The 18,413-nt window shown below is 45.3% G+C and overlaps 1 protein-coding gene across 1 annotated transcript in view; it reads left to right on the forward strand.

The window, feature by feature from the left end:
* The window catches only part of ALPK1 (alpha kinase 1), a 348,019-nt gene that overhangs the window by 148,354 nt on the left and 181,252 nt on the right, over positions 1 to 18,413 (forward strand). The window contains exon 4 of the mRNA XM_085641431.1: positions 9,101 to 9,269. Coding sequence (XP_085497557.1) covers positions 9,152 to 9,269 — 118 coding nt within the window. The 5' untranslated portion in view covers positions 9,101 to 9,151. The remainder of the gene's footprint in view (positions 1 to 9,100; positions 9,270 to 18,413) is intronic.

Genomic DNA, 18,413 nt, shown 5'->3' on the forward strand with positions numbered 1-18,413 from the left:
CCAAAGACTCCCGAAGCCGGCATAGAGGGGATTGCTCTCGATTTGGATCACATCCCACCTTCAAAACAGAACAATTGTCATCCATACTCCTCCTTTCTCACCATCATCTAAACCCTGCATCATAAAAGCAGGGGTCCCTCAAGGCTCTATCATCTCACCCATACTTTTAACATCTACATGAAGTAATTACTGGAAATGATCAATAAATTTCAGCTCACTGGCTATTACTACGCAAATGACACACAAACACTTAAACCAAAAAACGCCAAAGACATTGGAAACTCAAAAATCTTCAGTTGCCTCTGAGCTGTTGATCAGTAAATGATTTGTTGCCATCTCAAAATAAATGCTTCCAAAACTGAAATGCTTACCTTTGGCAATTGGAAAAAGTATGACCCACTCTGCGACGGGCCTGACAATTTGGGACCTCCTCCTAAAGTATCCAAGGAAGTAAGAAACCTCAGAATTGCCATGGACTCCAAGCTATCAATGAATGCCCAAGTGGATAAGTTAGCAAGTTCAAGCATCATCACTATGAAAACTCTGTGACGCATCTTCCCCCACCTAGGATTTTCACACAAGGTCCAGGCTACCATCTCTTTTGCTCTGCCCAAACTCGATTACGCCAGAGGCCTCTACCATGGATCACCTCTGTCAACAATGAAAAGACTCCATTGAATTCAAAACTCTGTTGCAAGACTACTCCTACATATAAAGTCACAAGCCCACATCTCCCCTGCCTTATGGGCCCTACATTGGTTATCGGTTGCCAGAAGATCCACCTTCAAGCTGCTTTGTATCACCCACAAGAAAAAAAGATTCTAAACCCTTCCCTCTTTTATCCCTCCACTATTCCTTCAATCCAAATAACATACTAACATATCCAACCCTCAAATTAATTTCATATTTCAACTATCCTTCTCAATCGAAATAAAAGACTAACATATTCACCACTCAAATTACTTCCATATTTCACTATACTAATTCATCACTAATCCTTCATGGGTTCTGGAGTAGCTTGCTATTTGCCGAAAAAGTGCTTCAACACCCCGTATGGGGAGGAAGCGCTATATAAATGCAATTACAATAGAATACACATTATTTGGGGTTCTAAGTAGGCCTCCCAACCATAAAAGTAAAGTTTTAAAGCAGAATTGGACAGGAAAGACAAATACATTTTGAATGTATGTTAATGCTTCTATGAGACACAAAATGCAGCTCGTGGTTGAACAGTCTTTAGACACTCAAGCTGAGGGAGTAGCTTGGCGTGGTTCATCATTTCCACTTTACTACTTCCAATTTGCTAAATTGAACAGAAAGGTAGTAGTGTTCCCAAGCTGGGAATGGACCGCATATCAAACAATTGTCACAACATTCAAGTAATGGCATATATTGTAAAACATAACTCTAGGTATCAAGGGGTGCTCAATTAGCCAAAGGCACTTACTACCTTGAAGTGCCGTAAGCAAAGTGAGATTACAAAATGCCGGAAAATTCTCTAGGAAAATTGGCTTGGACAGCACTCCCATATATAAAAAGGTAGGTCATGCACACTACATATATTACACAGACCAGTAGCAGTATGTTTTCGTCTGTACAGGGTAAGTACAACGACTTTTTCAAGGCAATGTGCAGGAACGGAGTATAAACAAAGTAAACTAGTATCCAATAAGTGTTACTCATGATTCAAAGAACCATAAAAGCGTATCCAATAAGTAAGTCTTCCGTTTAGGCAAGTCGTGCCAATCATAAATGCGTTAGGCTTGTAATATTAACCGCGCCTTAGCGTTATCAGGCGCGGTATCCTTTCTCGCGGCAGTAGCTTGTAGACTTGACTATGTCACCTTGTGCTGTGCCTGCCCTACATTACGTGAACACCCGTTAAGTTCTATTTTGACTTCAGGTTTTTTTTTGAGCAAGCTGTGTGCATCTAAACGGACTTGTCTTGCCTCTGCAGCTTTCACTTACTACGATTGGGTTATATTACAAGCCTAACGGATTTATGATTGGCACGACTTGCCTAAACGGAAGACTTACTTATTGGATACGCTTATATGGATCTTTGAATCATGAGTAACACTTATTAGATACTAGTTTACTTTGTTTATACTCCGTTCCTGCACATTGCCTTGAAAAAGTCGTTGTACTTACCCTGTACAGACGAAACACGTGTTGGCTGTTTCCCTTTTTTCAACATGTATTGAAGAACATTAAAATCATCAAATATACCCAGAATTTTGTTGGATCATCATTTCATCATCCTTGAACTTTTCGGATATCCTGCAAGTTGCACAAAAACTTTGGATATAATAGCAATCATACTGCTACTGGTTTGTGTAATATATGTAGTGTGCATGACCTAGCTTTTTATATATGGGAGTGCTGTCCAAGCCAATTTTCCTAGAGAACTTCCAATTTGCTGTTTGAAATAGATGCCCTGGGACTTAGAACTGTCCAGTGGTTCTTTGGGAGAAGTACCCACCTTTCACAAATTTCTTCGATTTGCCAGTTTTCCTTGTTTTTTGTGTGTTTCTGTATTGTATGTGTGTGCGTGTCTTGAGTAAAGTAGCATTCCTGTTATTCTTGTCACTGTTTTAAGAGCACGTGCATGTTCACATACTAGGTTTGTACCTTGCAGCAATTTCACACAATGCGCTAAAATTGTACCCAGGGCCTCACTTCAGTCCCTTTTTAGGTCTTGGCTGGCGTTGGAGCGCGCAGGCGCTCCTCGCCTCGAGACTTATAGTAAACAAGTTAAGGGGACTCAATCACGCCCCTCCTTTCCATTGGGTAGCGTCAGCGTTTATGGTAAACGCTGGCTTCCCATTGGAAAGGAGGGTTTTTAGTTGCCTCCCTTTGGATTTTTCCTGGACGGGCTCGTCTGATTCACAGCTGTCGTGAAGACTTTTCTTATCTGTTTGTTTATTTAACAAGCAGATAACAAAAGTATTCACAACAGCTGTGGTGCAGGCACGGAGGCACGGAGCTCAGAGGCGCAGGGGAAGGACAAGGCAATGGCGAGCGCTTGTTATTAAAGGGGGTGAATTGTATTAAATGTAGTCGCCTTTAGATGTCCACAACTGCTGCTAACAGCGTTCTGCATTTGCATTTGGTGCAAGAGGTTAGAGCGTGATGGCAGGCAGAAGCCACATACCATTGCCCGTGGAATGTGCTCCTCACACACAAAGGATGTCACGCACTGTAGGACAGTCCTGGGGGTTGAGCTCATGCCACACAGATCTGTCTCCTGCATATCCCAGGTTAATAATCCTAGCGGGACAGACTTTACCTTGCATCCTTGTGAGTTCAACCACTGGGACAGATAATCACAACTACTACATAAATGTCAAGAGACAATTCTGTTTGTAGTGCAAGGATTATAAAAGGTAAATGTAATATTGTATTTCTAAATTCATCAGCCTCTGCTGGGTTCACGGCTCGGCATTTCGTCGACATTTGAGAAGCTTTTGGCTTCCCTGCCCACCTTGCAGCTGATTTTGCTATATCGGCCCTTTCATCTCGCCATGATGTCCTCGTTCACTATTTGCCCGCTGTGTTGTTCTAGAGCTGGGCAGAACACCAAGCTGTACCAACCTGAAAACGATAGTCACATACAGCTCGCTTTTTTCAAACAATCCACTTCCTTCCCTCAAGCCTTACCCCCCTTGCCCCCCCAACAAAATCCCTAAAGTGTTAGCATTCCAGTGTCCATTTTGGTTAAAGAAGATGACTGCCCAATATTTCCAATCAAGCCCGTTCTTTGATGTGGGCCTTCGCAGCTTATTTGCACTCGGGAGTGTGCAGTTCAGCAAGTAATGGAGCGCAGGGATCTCAGACGGGTCTAGACTCTCTATTACTCACTCTCCACTACTAGCTCTACTACTCACGCTCTACTACTCTCTACTACTCACTCTATTACTCTCTACTCTCTACTACTCACTCTCTACTACTCACTCTACTACTCACTCTCTACTACTCACTCTCTACTACTCACTCTCTACTACTCTCTACTCACTACTATTCTCTACTACTCACTCTCTACTAGTCACTCTCTACTACTCTCTACTACTTACTCTTTACTACTCTCTACTACTCTCTACTAGTCACTCTCTACTACTCTCTACTACTTACTCTCTACTACTCTATACTACTCTCTAGTACTCACTCTCTACTACTCTACTACTCACTCTCTACTACTCTCTACTACTCTCTACTCTCTACTCACTACCACTCTCTACTACTCTCTCTCTACTACTCTCCACTACTCACTCTCTACTACTCACTCTCTACTACTCTCTCTCTACTACTCTCTACTCTGTACTACTCTCTCTCTACTACTCTCTACTACTCACTCTCTACTACTCTCCACTACTCTCTGCTACTCTCTACTCACTACTACTCTCTATTACTCTCTCTCTACTACTCTCTACTACTCACTCTCTACTATTCACTCTCTACTACTCTCTTCTACTCACTCTCTACTACTCACTCTCTACTACTCTCTACTACTCACTCTCTACTACTCTCTACTCACTACTACTCTCTACTACTCTCTCTCTACTACTCACTCTCTTCTACTAACTCTCTACTACTCTCTACTACTTTCTCCTACTCTCTCCTACTATCTCCTACTCTCTACTACACTCTCTACTACTCTCTACTACTCTCTACTCACTACTACTCTCTACTACTCTCTCTCTACAACTCTCTCTCTACTCACTCTCTACTACTCTACTACTCACTCTCTACTACTCGCTCTAATACTCTCTACTACTCACTCTCTACTACTCTCTACTACTCACTCTCTACTCTCTACTACTCTCTAGTACTCTACTACACTCCCCAATCTCTACTACTCTCTACTACTCACTCTCTACTACTCTCTACTACTCACTCTCCTATTCTCTGCTACTCTCTCTCTCTACTACACTCTCTAATACTCGCTCTACTACTCTCTACTACTCACTCTCTACTACTCTCTACTCCTCTCTGATACTCTCTACTACTCTCTACTACACTCTCTAATCTCTACTACCCTCTACTACTCACTCTCCTATTCTCTACTACTCTCTACTACTCACTCTACTACTCTTTACTCTCTACTACTCTCTACTACTAACTCTCTACTACTCTACTACTCACTCTCTACTACTCTCTACTACTCTCTACTCTACTCACTACTACTCTCTACTACTCACTCTCTACTAGTCACTCTCTACTACTCTCTACTCTCTACTACTCACTCTCTACTACTCACTCTCTACTACTCTCTACTACTCTCTACTACTCTCTACTCTCTACTCACTACTACTCTCTACTACTCACTCTCTACTAGTCACTCTCTACTACTTACTCTTTACTACTCTCTACTACTCACTCTCTACTACTCTCTTCTACTTACTCTCTACTACTCTATACTACTCTCTACTTCTCCCTCTCTACTATACTACTCTCTACTCTCTACTCACTACTACTCTCTCTCTACTACTCTCTACTCTGTACGACTCCCTCTCTACTACTCACTCTCTACTACTCTCCACTACTCTCTACTACTCTCTACTCACTACTACTCTCTATTACTCTCTCTCTACTACTCTCCACTACTCACTAGCTACTACTCACTCTCTACTACTCTCTCTCTACTACTCTCTACTCTGTACTACTCACTCTCTACTACTCTCTCTACTACTCACTCTCTACTACTCTCTACTACTCTCTACTACTCACTCCCTACCACTCACTCACTACTCTCTACTACTCACTCTCTACTACTCTCTACTACTCACTCTCTACTACTCACTCTCTACTACTCTCTACTACTCACTCTCTACTACTCTACTACTCTCTACTCTCTACTCACTACTACTCTCTACTACTCTCTATTACTAACTCTCTGCTACTCTCTATTACTCTCTCCTACTCAATCTCTACTACTCTCTGCTACACTCTCTACTATTCTCTACTACTCTCTACTCACTACTACTTTCTACTACTCTCTCTCTACTACTCTCTACTACTCTACTACTCACTCTCTACTACTCACTCTACTACTCACTCTCCTATTCTCTACTACTCTCTCTCTACTACACTCTACTACTCACTCTCTACTACTCACTCTCTACTACTCTCTACTACTCTCTACTACTCTCTACTACACTCTCTAATCTCTACTACTCTCTACTACTCAATCTCTGCTACTCTCTACTACTCGCTCTCCTATTCTCTACTACTCTCTCTCTACTATACTCTCTACTACACTCTCTACTACTCTCTACTACTCTCTACTGACTACTACTCTCTACTATTCTCTCACTACTACTCTCTCTATTCACTGTCTACTACTCTACTACTCACTCTCTACTACTCTCTACTTCTCATGCTCTACTACTCACGCTCTACTCTCTACTCCTCACTGTCTACTACTCACTCTCTACTCTCTACCTCTCTACACCTCTCTCTCTGCCTCTCTGTCTACTACTACTCTCTACCTTTATACCTCTACCTCTCTACCTCTACCTCTCTACCTCTACACCTCTCTACCTCTACCTCTCTCTACCCGTATATATATATATATATATATATATATATATATATATATATATATATATATTGGATTCCGCTGAAGGTTTTCTTTCACCAAATGACGGACACGGACCCAAAACTGGTGCTAGCAAGTGTTTATTTCACCGTCGCCATTACGCGTTTCAGCTCCATAGAGCCTTGATCACATGCACCGCCGTCTAAATGAACATGACGAGACTGCTAGGGCATGGATCTTCAGCCCGTGAGCAGCACAACAGCATCTAAAATAAGTACCAACATCGCGGGCACGGAGCCCACCAGAGAGTTTTTATTGGTATTATTATTGCTGGAACAATGCAACACCCACCAGAGGGTTAAAATAAAAGCACACTACAAAATCCAGCATGCAACCCACCAGAGGGAGATTAAAGAACACCTATTAGAAATGTCCAATCAGGATAAAGGTTTAAATGCATGCCGAGTGACGCTTTGATATTGCAGCGCTTCAGGAAACGCCCGTGAAGAAGGAGCGGGAGGCTCCGAAACCGGTCGGCGTGAAAGTACTGTGCCCGCAAGTTGTTTTATCCTCCGTATAAAAGTTCTTCTGAACAGCTGCTGTGGCGTGCGTTCCAATTTCCTTTGGGAACCTCTTGTTTATTTATATATATATATATATATATATATATATATATATATATATATATATATATATATATATATATATATATTATCTACTGGCGGTTGCCAGTAGATAGTTATAGTTAGGACCCTGTTTCCATAGGAAAACCGCAACATTCTATTTTGAATAACTTTGGCGCCGGTCGACGAATCCTCGCGAAATTTTCAAAACGAATGGGGCGCTACGGTCCGCTCCTACCCTGAAAGTCTCGGGGGGATTCGTCAAGCGGGGGCTGAGAAAAAAGGGGGGTCCCAAAACGCGTTTTCCCCATGCATTTTTCCATAGGACCTTTAGACACAGCTACAGCCCGAACGGCTGAACAGAGTTACTTGAAATTTGGCAGAGAGGTAGTCTACAGGTCAAGGAAGTGCCTTTTGTAGGTCTGGTGTAAATCTGTTCAGTAGTTCCAGAGAAAATAGCATTTAAATCAATATATATATCTGTGGCAGCTTACGGTGCGCTTACCGTGCGCTTACGGTAAGCTTACCGTACGCGTACGGTGACGTGCGCGAGCGCGATTCTGATTGGCTGTTAGATCTTAGTAAACATTCGAATCGGTCGAAACCAGGAAGTGTCGGCCGCCATTTTCTCTCTCGCACTCTGAGGGGGGGAGGAAAAACAAAGCTGGATAACACGAAAAGGGGCAGGCTAGACAGCTCCTAAACACATAGCCATGGTTAGGGTGTCCCAAAAGAACCCCCAAGGTCAAAAAATAATTTTTTTATTTTTTTGAAAAAACGCCGATTACGCTTACCGTACGCGTACGGTAAAAAATAAATTTAAAAAAAAAAACAATATCCACAATTGACCCACCCCGTGTGCAAAAGGTGCCCGAAGGACAAATATTAGATAACCTTTCACAACGAAGCGCATAATATGTCCGTGTGCGGACGGTGCGCGAAGCGCATCGTGCGTACATGGCCCATCCAGCGTAACGTGGGCACGCGGTGCGCGTAGCGCACCGCGTGCCCACCGTGCGTGCACGGCACTAACTGCGTAAAGTGGGCGCGTGCACGCCACGAACGGCGTAAAGTAACTTAGCATTTAAAAAACCGTACAAATTCACTGAAAAAACCATAGGTTTCACACACGTTATAGTTAGGAATTAGCATTTAAAAAACCTTGCAAATTCAATGAAAAAACCATAGGTTTCACACATGTTACAGTTAGCTGGACATTTCACTCGTAAAAAACCATTGAAATTCCCCCGTTATAGTTAGTGCAGGCAACTATAACTCACGCGACCGCAATCCTCTGCTGATGCTTATACTGTATTTAGACACTTATTTGCCCATGTCTTCTTCCATTAAATTTTAGCTATACATATATTACAAATATTTTTTTTTCATAAAGACACATATGTCATCAGCAGAGGATTGCGGTCGCGTGAGTTATAGTTGCCTGCACTAACTATAACGGGGGAATTTCAATGGTTTTTTACGAGTGAAATGTCCAGCTAACTGTAACATGTGTGAAACCTATGGTTTTTTCATTGAATATATATATATATATATATATATATATATGTGTGTGTGTATATATACATACTTACATATATATGCATCTGCATAAATATATAAATGCATACATACATATAGATATATGCATACATATGCATGTTATGTACATGAACGTTTGAAAAACACTAATAAAACCAAAGCTAAAAAGCCACCTAATTACAAACATAATTGCTTTAACTTAAACGAGGGCAAGACCTATTGCATTTTCAATGCTTGTTATTATGTTGTGTTGTTCTTGTGGACAATGAACAACTCTTTAGTTAATTATGTCACTCTTCTTTCTTGCACCCCCTGCTACCCTCTAATAACTCCTCACCTAGCGCAGCCTACAAGCATCACCATTTTATTTGTTGTGACTGTGTGGTGTTTTCTCTCCTAGGTGATTTATTACTGCTCTTCTGGAGATACAGCAAAGCTGGGAGCAGCTACCATGAATAATCAAGACTTTGTAGCCATCCTTGAAGAGTGCAAGCGAGCCCTCAGCGCGCTTCCATCAGAGGCGCCCGGCCCATCAGAGGAGGAGCAAGCAGAGTACAAGCGCCTTGAAGGTAAGAGTCTGACGCAAACACAGCAGGCTGCGCTCTGCTTCCAACCACAGTGACTTGGCCACACACACTTTTCTTGTCTTGGACATACATGATAGGGGGGTTCCTGGGGTTACACTGCTGCTGTGTAGATTAGGCACACCTTGTTGCAGGGAGATGCAGCCAGTTATAATTTTAGGCCCCAGTACACAAGTTGCATATTGACATTTTAGCAGGAGGAGGAAAACAATGAGTAGACGACCACCTACGCATATATGAGTTAAGAAACAAGCAGTTGATAAACCAAGAGTTCTGGCCTTGGCAAGCCGATGCATCGGTTGTGTGTTTTTTTCTGCAAGCATATGCCCCCTGAATAGAAAGAAGTTACAAAAACATGAAAACAATTTAATGTCATGACCGTATGCATGCAATAAAAAAATCAAATAAAAAAATAGCTATTGCAAAGAATCTTAATAGAATAGTACACTGGGTGTGCGTCCTAACAGACAGGTGTACTGAGAACAAATATAAAATAGACACCTGAGTGACAGTATATGCTTTTGTGGTCCTGTTTTTTACTATTGGAAGTAATCAGGGCTCAAGTATTGGTCTAAAGTGTAAAATCAAATAAACATGGCCTCCTCGACCACCAGGTTGAATATCTTGGCCCACATTGGAGATCTATCAACACAATCCAATGCCTTGCAGAGGTCTACCAGAGTGCAATGAATTGGTGGACCATCATTTTTAGGACCATGCCTTGCCCTAGGGGCTAACACCATAGAGTCTTGGAGGGCTGAGTGCTATTTCGTGAAACCGGTAGGTCGATGGTCGACACAGCAGGCGCAGCTTGAAGACAATACTAAAAGTGGAGTGTGGTGGAGTGCAGGCTTTCAGTGGGAGCCTACCCAGAGAAGAGGCGCCCTATTCGTTGATATAAATGTTTAGTATGAGGAAAGGAGGATCGAAATATTAAAGGTTACCGGTAAGTAATCCAGCCATCAGATGACTATAATCACAGTGGCAGAATGAGAGAGTGTGAGGGAGTCATCCTCCATTCGTTCTGCGACCAGAGGTTAAGACAACATTTTTGTGCTTAGACCGGTTATGATTGTGTAGTCTAGTTCTCTTTTCTTTCCCTCCACCATCTGAGACCAATAGAAGTCTTTTAAAAGGTGATATTGATGGCACATTTATATGAAAGGTATCCCAAGAGGTGTACGAGTGCACAGCGTGATAAAGTCTGTTTTACTGTGTTTTACACGTCATTTAAATGAGAATACGTACACACACATGTGTCTGTTTATGAATCACGTTTTTTGGAATGGTATTGTTTTCAGATGGGGTATTTAGAACAGATTTTCTTACAAAGAGGACTTTGTCTCTGAGTATCACTTTCAGTTTCTTGCTCTAAATTAAGCCTCTGGCGGTAAAAATAAATGAATCACTTTAGTTCCAGATAAGGTACATTTGCAGATACCCATAATCAGGAAATTAGACATGGCTCATCAGGTGAGCTTCTTCAGGAAGTAGAGAAGATGAAATTGATGTCACCGCTTCCTCTTATCTGAAAGAGGCTGCGTGAAAGAAACAACATGGCGCCTGGGCTCGGTGTGCAATCATTGTAGTAGTAGGAACAATAACATTATTGAGAACTGTGTGTGTGTTCGGCTGCGGGCGCTGGATTATCCTGAGCTTCAGAGCCTATTTCTCATTGGTGGTGTCTTTAATAGCAGCAAAAGCGTTCAGAATGGACTTAAAGAGTCTCGGAATGTGAATGGCGGCCGAAAGCGCAGCAGCATCAGTCTGGTGGCATAAGGCAGGGTCCAGTCAATCAATAACTTGTCACCCCCTCTGCTTTCCACATCCCACTCACTGTGGAGCTTTTCTGGCACACTGACAGGAACAGACTGCCAAACGTTAACTTCGTCAATGTGTGGAGATTTTATATATATATGCTAAACTGTGTCCACAACCTGAACAAATGACTTTTAATGACGTATTTGAAAGTTCATAATGCAGAGTAAATCCAGAGAATAGAATTATTTTGTATTTGTTTTAGTGCAGTGCTGAGGTTGTTTCGAAGCGCTTTGTACGGTGGTTTTACAATAAGCTGGTTTAAGAGCTGCGATAAAACTCCATAAAAGAAATGCAGACTCTGATTGTTGTTTGCAGGATCGACCGGAAGCCCTTTGGAACAAGAACACCTTCGTAAGCATCCTGAATTTAAGGAAAATGATTTCGGAGTCGAGAGATACAGCAAGAACATTCCAAACATAAATGCATTTATTTGTTTTTGTTCTCACGTTTTGTATTTCGCTTAGATTGACAAGACGGTAGTTTAATGTAGAGGTTAAAGGTGAGTGCAGCGTTTTCCTAGCTGTAGTAGTAGAATTGCCAGGGCCTCCTTTTTTTTATTACTTTATAGAGATGTGTTTGCTTCGCAGGAACACGTTCTCTGGTTAACTAGTATTGGGCAAAGTTGCACCATGTTAAAAACACTCATCACCCGGGTGGTCAAAATAATTAAGCTTTCCCTATAAATTAGCTTTCTGATAAGGAATCATTTGCCATTAGAATAATTTATTTGGATACCAGTGGAATACAGAGTGGCTGTTGAGGAGCTTGATGGGACACAGAGGCATCTTAAGGATTCGTGAGACCCTGGGCAATATGTTTTGGGGAGGCACTGATTGGACAAGCTTTACATTTTTTACTCCCTTTTGGCTCATTCAAGCCACCAAGATATGTAACAATATTGAATTATAGGGACAAACAACTGAAGGCTCAAGCCTGGTGTCTACCAGCCAAATAGTACCAAAACAAAGCTTGAACAAGCCTTGATAAAGCCTATTCTTGTTGAGCTTGGATCTAGATTTTATTTAACTTGCAACGACAACACTTTAAGTAGAATGCAGTGTCTAACCAGCTTGTTCCTCCCATTATAAGAAAAAACATGCTAATGGTGAGTTTTTAGATGCTTAGTGGACTACTTACATAATATTAAAAATAGACGTGCAAGTAGAGCTTGATATTGTAGCATTAGTAGCTGAATCGCACATATAACTCCCTTCACTACTAGCGGTCTTCTTGTAGCAGTGAAAATCAATATGTTTCTCTCAATTTCTCTCCCCTGCCGTGTCGCTTTTCTCTTATTTATATTTGTACACTTCTCTGGCTACACAGTAACCTATAACCCTGATGAGTAAGAGAAATGTGCTAGGTATGATATCAATCAATCAATCAGGGGATTTTGAGCGTGCTACTCACCCGTGAGGGTCTCAAGGCGCTGGGGAGGGGGGCAGCTCCGGTCCATTGAAGAGCCGGTCAGTCGAAGAGCCAGGTCATGAGGGTCTTCCTGAAGATGTGCAGGGTGGAAGCGCGTCTGATGTCTATCGGGAGCTCGTTCCAGGTCTTGGCCGTGATGTAGGAGAAGGATCTTCCACCCGTTCTTGCTCTGCGAATGCACGGGGTTTCGGCGAGGGCGAGTTTGGCAGATTGGAGGTTCTTCTTGGGTACGTGGAAGGAGATTCTGTCGTTGAGATATTGGGGTCCGGTGTTGTGTGGGCATCTGTAGGCGTGGGTGAGTATCTTGAAAGTTGCTCTCTTTCCGACAGGGAGCCAGTGGAGGCTGCGCAGGTGTTGGGAGATGTGTTCGTGTCGAGGGATGCAGAGGACGAGTCTGGCTGCGGAGTTCTGTATGGTTTGGAGTTTGTGGAGCATGGAGGGCGTTTCCGTAGTCCAGTCTGCTGGTTATGAGTGCGTGGGTGATGGTCTTTCTTGATTCTGGGGGGGGGGGTCCATTTGGAGATCTTACAGAGGATGCGGAGGGTGTTGAAGCAGGTGGAGGTGATGGCGTTGACCTGTCGGGTCATGGAGAGGAAGGAGTCAAGTACGATGCTGAGGTTCCGAGCGTGGTCCGTGGGGGGGGGAGGGGGCTGCTGAGGGTGGTGGGCCACCAGGTGTTGTCCCATGCAGTGGGGGAGGGTCCCAGGATGAGGACCTCTGTCTTCTCTGAGTATAGCTTCTTGCAGCTGCTGCTCATCCAGGATGCAACATCCTTCATTCCTTCCTGGAAGTTGAGTCTGGGGGTGAGGGGGTCCTAGTTGTGGGAGAGGATGAGCTGTGTGTTGTTGGCGGTGTAGGATACTATGCTGAGTCTGTGCTGTCTGACAATGGTGGTGGGGGGGCCATGTAAATGTTGAAGCGCATAGGGCTGAGCGACGATCCTTGGGGTACTCCGCAGATGATCTCTGTGGATCCGGAGATGAAGGGTGAGAGTCTGATTCTTTGGGTTCTGCCGGTGAGGAAGGAGCAAAGCCAGTTGAGGGCAGTTCACAGCTTCGTGGAGTCTGGCGGTGGGAGACTGTGTCGAAGGCTGCAGAGAGGTCGAGAAGGATCAGGGCTGCGGTGTGTCCTTGGGCAAGGAGGGTGCGAATGTCGTCAGTGGCGGCGAGTAAAGCGGTCTCAGTGCAGTGGTTGCTGCGGTATCCGGATTGGGAGGGGTCAAGGATAGAGTTATCTTTGATGAATTTCGTTAGTTGGACGTTGACGGTCTTCTCTGTGACTTTGGCTGCAAAGGAGAGGAGGGAGATGGGTCGGTAGTTCTTGAGGTCCGTAGGATCTGCTGACGGCTTCTTGAGTAGGGGCCTGACTTCCGCGCGTTTCCAGTCATCAGGAAAGATGCCAGTTTTGAAGGTGGCATTGATGGTGTGTCATAGTTCTGGTGTGATGGCGGCTCTGTGGAAGATATGCGGAGGGCAGGAGTCCATGGGGGCTCTTGAGTGGATGCTTTTCATGGTTGATGTGGTGTCTTCGGTGATGACTGGGGTCCAGGAGGAGATGGTGGGCTGGCTGGCGTTGCTAGAGGCTGGAGTGGTGTCGGCGTCCGGTGTCTGGTCGTTGAAGTTGCTGTAGAGGCCCCTTGATTTTCAGATGGAAGTAGGAGCCGAGCTTGTTGAAGATGTCCTGGAAGGGGGTGATGTCTGTTTTTGCTGGAGTGTTTGGCGAATTCCTGGATGACGCTGAAGAGTTCCATAGAGTTGCTAGAGTAGATGAGGATCTTGTTCTGGATGAGTGTCCTTTTGGTAGAACTGATGCGTTGGTGATATTCTGTCATGGCGTTATTGTAGGCGGTGCGGTCTTCCGGGGATTTGCTGTTTCTCCACTTCTTCTTGAGACGTGTGCAGGTGGGTCTGGATTCTTGAAGGTCGGCGGTGAACCAGGTGGCTTTTCTGCAGCGCTGTCTGTTGGTGTTACATAAGGCTGCGAGATTGTCTGTGCAGTTGGTGATCCATCTGTAGAGTTCTTTGGCTGTGAGGTTTGCGTCGGCCGAGGTGGTGGGGGTGGCGCAGTTGAGGATGGAGGTAAGCTGCTAGTTAGTGAGCTCTTGTGTGCGATGGCGAGTCCTCCTCCTAGGCAGTTGAGGCGATCCTTCCTCTGGATCTTGTATCCATCGGGGATGGCGGTGGCGATGCCGGGGGCGGAGGTGGAGTTGGTCCAAGTTTCTGTGAAGAAGGCGAAGTCTGGCGAGAGGGTGTCAAGGAGGTCTCAGATTTCTACAGCGTGCCTATGCAGGGAGTGCACTTTGAGGAGGAAGCACCTCAGGGCCTTGGTGGTGTTGGTGTCCAGTGTGGGGGTGGTGACTGTGCAGAGGGTGGTGAAGGTTCAGCGGCAGGAAAACTGGCCGTGGGTGGTGTTCGGCATGGACAGTTGGCAGTTGTTTTTCCTTACGCTGCGCAGCAGCCACCATTAAATAGGGAAGGGGGAGGGAAGCGCAGCTGGGGGGCGGGAAGCAGCAGGGGGAGGGGGCCGCGGGGGAACAGCGGCGGGAAAGGGAAAATGGGCACAAAAAAAAGAGACAAGGCAACAAGGAATAAAAAGACAGGAAAAACAGACAACATAATAAAGACTGAAAACAGAGCAAAAGACAGAAAAACTGGCACAAAACAACATGGACTGAAGTGGAACCAGCAGAAGAGCAAGGCTTTCCCACTGGACCACCAGGGATGAGGTGCAGGCAGGAGCCTGCGGGTGGAGGAGGGCCTCGAACACCTACGTGACCAAGCAGTGCACAGTGAGCAGTGCACGGAGCAGCGCACTTAACAGCAGAGCTGCGGGGGAAGAGAGCAGGTCTCTGACCAGGAGGTAGGATACTACAGGAGATGAACAGAGACATAAAGAAAACAGTATAACAAAAGACGTGAAGAAGAGGAGAAGCGGAGAGAGAAAGAAATGAGGATTGAAAGATGTGTGAGTTAGGGAAAGAAGTAAAGTAAATACTCCAACAAGTGAGGTAGAGAGAAAAACAATGTAGAAAAAGAGGTCAATTAGCGTTAAACGCAGTGAGAGGTAAGTGGACCGAGAGAGTTGCTAAAAATAAAGATCTACAAAGTAGAGGAGAGGAACATTAGAAGAGGTAGAGAAAAATGAGTCCGGTAGAGAGTAGTATGAAAAAAGAAAGGTAGAGGAGGAAGGGTGTGAAGAGAAATGTAGTGTGGGGTGAAAAGAGGGTGTTGAGAGACATGAGAAATAGAGAAAGAGAGGTGAGATATATAGCAATAAAGAGTTGTGAGAGGAAGCAATTGTGAGGTGGAGGGAGCTCTATAAAGAGGTTGCAATAGATAGGTGAGGTGGAGGGGGTGAGTTGAAATGAGGAGGTCCAGAGAGAGATAGGTGTTTGTCCGTGTGAGAGAGAGTGAAATAGTTGATGATAGAGAAAAGGGGGTAGAGGTAGAGAAAAAGAGGTAGCCAGGAAGTAGCACACTATTTAAGTGAAGCAAAGGGAACAGAGGTAGAACGAGAGAAAGGGGAGGTGAGGTAGTGACCTAATGGTGAAATCATTTTTGCGCTGGAAAATAAATACCTTTGTAAGAGGTTGGGCTGCTTTTTGTCACTTCGTGTGAATTTGCCCATGATGAAATATTAGTAAATATGTCCCTAAGTTTCTGTTAAGCATGCTCAGCTGTGAAATTAGCATGATCGGTTATCAAATGTCAACTTTCCCATTTACTTTACCAGTGGCACCGTGGAAGATGGACCCCTGGGCAATTACCCACTTTGCCCATGCCTTTAAAAGTCTGAGGCAGGACTCAAAGAGAATAGGCACTATTCAGGACTGAACCAAGGCAGCATCAGACGTCAAATGCTGGGTAACGACTAGCAGGCGAGTGTTGTTGTAAGACCTGGGGTCACCAAGCCCTAAGGGGGTAACGTGACTCGAGCGGCTGGGCACCCAAAGGCTTTTGTGTAAAGCGACCATACAACACACACCTCCTCTGAAGCAGGGAACGCACACAATAAGGGACGCCACACTGTAGGGTTTATGCAAACAACTCAAGTTTATCTACGCAGTTATACGTAAATACAGGTTCGAGGCATGTGGGCTGCTGAATTCATATCTGTGCATAGATCGCCGCCTAGTGTTGGGTCCGGATGTTTGCACGTTGTTGTCCTGGAAGAGTCTTCGAAGTATCCTGAGATAGGTGACTCCTCCCCTGGACTACAGTGCGCATGGGCATCCTCTCCATCCTCAGATTGTTTTTTTCCGCCATTGGGTTCGGATGTGCTTATCTTGACTCAAGTTAGGAAAATCTAGTTTCAGGCCAAAAGGCCTTTAGTTTTCGACGGTACTGTTCCCGATCGGTATCGACAGTTTACAGGCTAGTTTACTAATTTAAACAACTTTCCGGATCCATTAAATCCGACCATCGACCGAACTTCGACGATGGAATCGAGGACCCCATTCAAGCGATGTCCTGTTTGCCACGCCAAATACCCCCATATCGACGTCCACCCGGTGTGCAACAAATGCCTTTCACCGAATCATGACGAATCAAAATGTATGGCCTGTGCCCGATTCCGATCAAAGAAGACTCTACGGAATCGGCGAGCCGCGAGACTTGAAGCGCAGCAAGCGGCACCGGCCCCAACCAACATCTTCAGCACCGAAGAAGAAGATGTCGAAAGCGTGGAAAATATGCCCTCCAGCCCTACTTCCAAACACGGTTCCCGATCGGAAGATGTCGTTGAAGAGCTTTTTAACAGGGAAGAAGCCGACGATGAGGTAGGAGACTACGACGAGGCCTTAGGGGCCGAAGAAGGTAGCTCCGGCGAGGAGCAAGGCCTACCCGTCCAAATAGAGGATATCCCAGTGAGTCCGATCACGGCTCCGGTCGAGGGATCGCCTTCGGGCCTTACCCAAGACCAATCCCGCAGTTCCTCGGCCCCGCCCTCTGGCCCGGCCACGGACATTCAGCGAGAGCCATTGTTACCAAAGAAGACTGGTTTCCCTACCACAAAAGCGAAACCAATCATCACTCCGGTTCAACAGAAACCGAAAGTGAAACTGACACTGGTCGGCTCGAGGACCTCCACACCTATGACGCCAGCCAAACCCGTCGGCTCCGACCGCACCAAAAGGGACTTTGGTGCCGCACTCGCTGCAGCAGATGTCGGCGCCGACCCGAAAAGAAAATCCATCGGTGCCGTCAAAGCGCCGAGGCCCCAGGCACCAAAGCAATCGGCACCAGCCATCAAGGTGAGGATGGCCACTGCATCGCTATCCACCTCGAGGACAGCGACTAAGGTACAATCATCGACGCCGTCGACGGCTCCTACCCCTCCTCGGCTCGATGACCCGGTGTCTCCAAAGACGTCCACACCTGCCTCTACGGAACCTCTCGGCGCCAAAGAACCGTCGGCGTTCCAGGTGCAACAGGTGGCAGCATCCTTGCAACGGATCAGGGAAAAGGCAGCCCTCCAGACCTCGTCGGGCTCAGAACCGAAACGGGCACAGAAGATACCTTCGGCACCAGCCAATATCACCTTTGGTTTGCCGCCACCCACGGCGCCAAAAATGTTCGAAATCAGAACCCGCGTTACACAGACAAGGTCCCCATGTACCGAACACTCTACTACTGGGACATCACCGTCACACTTCATCGACGCCGACACCGGCAGGCTTATGCTCCGAAAGCGAAAGATCACTTCGGGGCACGCTTTGGACTCTTATAGGATTCCACTAAAACAAAAAATGCCGGCGGAATCGGAACCAGTTCTTTATGAACACATCCACACTCCTTACACAGATCCATCATTCTCTCCAACGCACTCCGATCCCGATGCGCTAGAGGACTACATGGGTGACAACACCACCTACCCCGAAGA

This window comes from Triturus cristatus, chromosome 2_2 (genome assembly GCF_964204655.1).
Source record: "Triturus cristatus chromosome 2_2, aTriCri1.1, whole genome shotgun sequence".
NCBI classification, from domain to species: domain Eukaryota; kingdom Metazoa; phylum Chordata; class Amphibia; order Caudata; family Salamandridae; genus Triturus; species Triturus cristatus.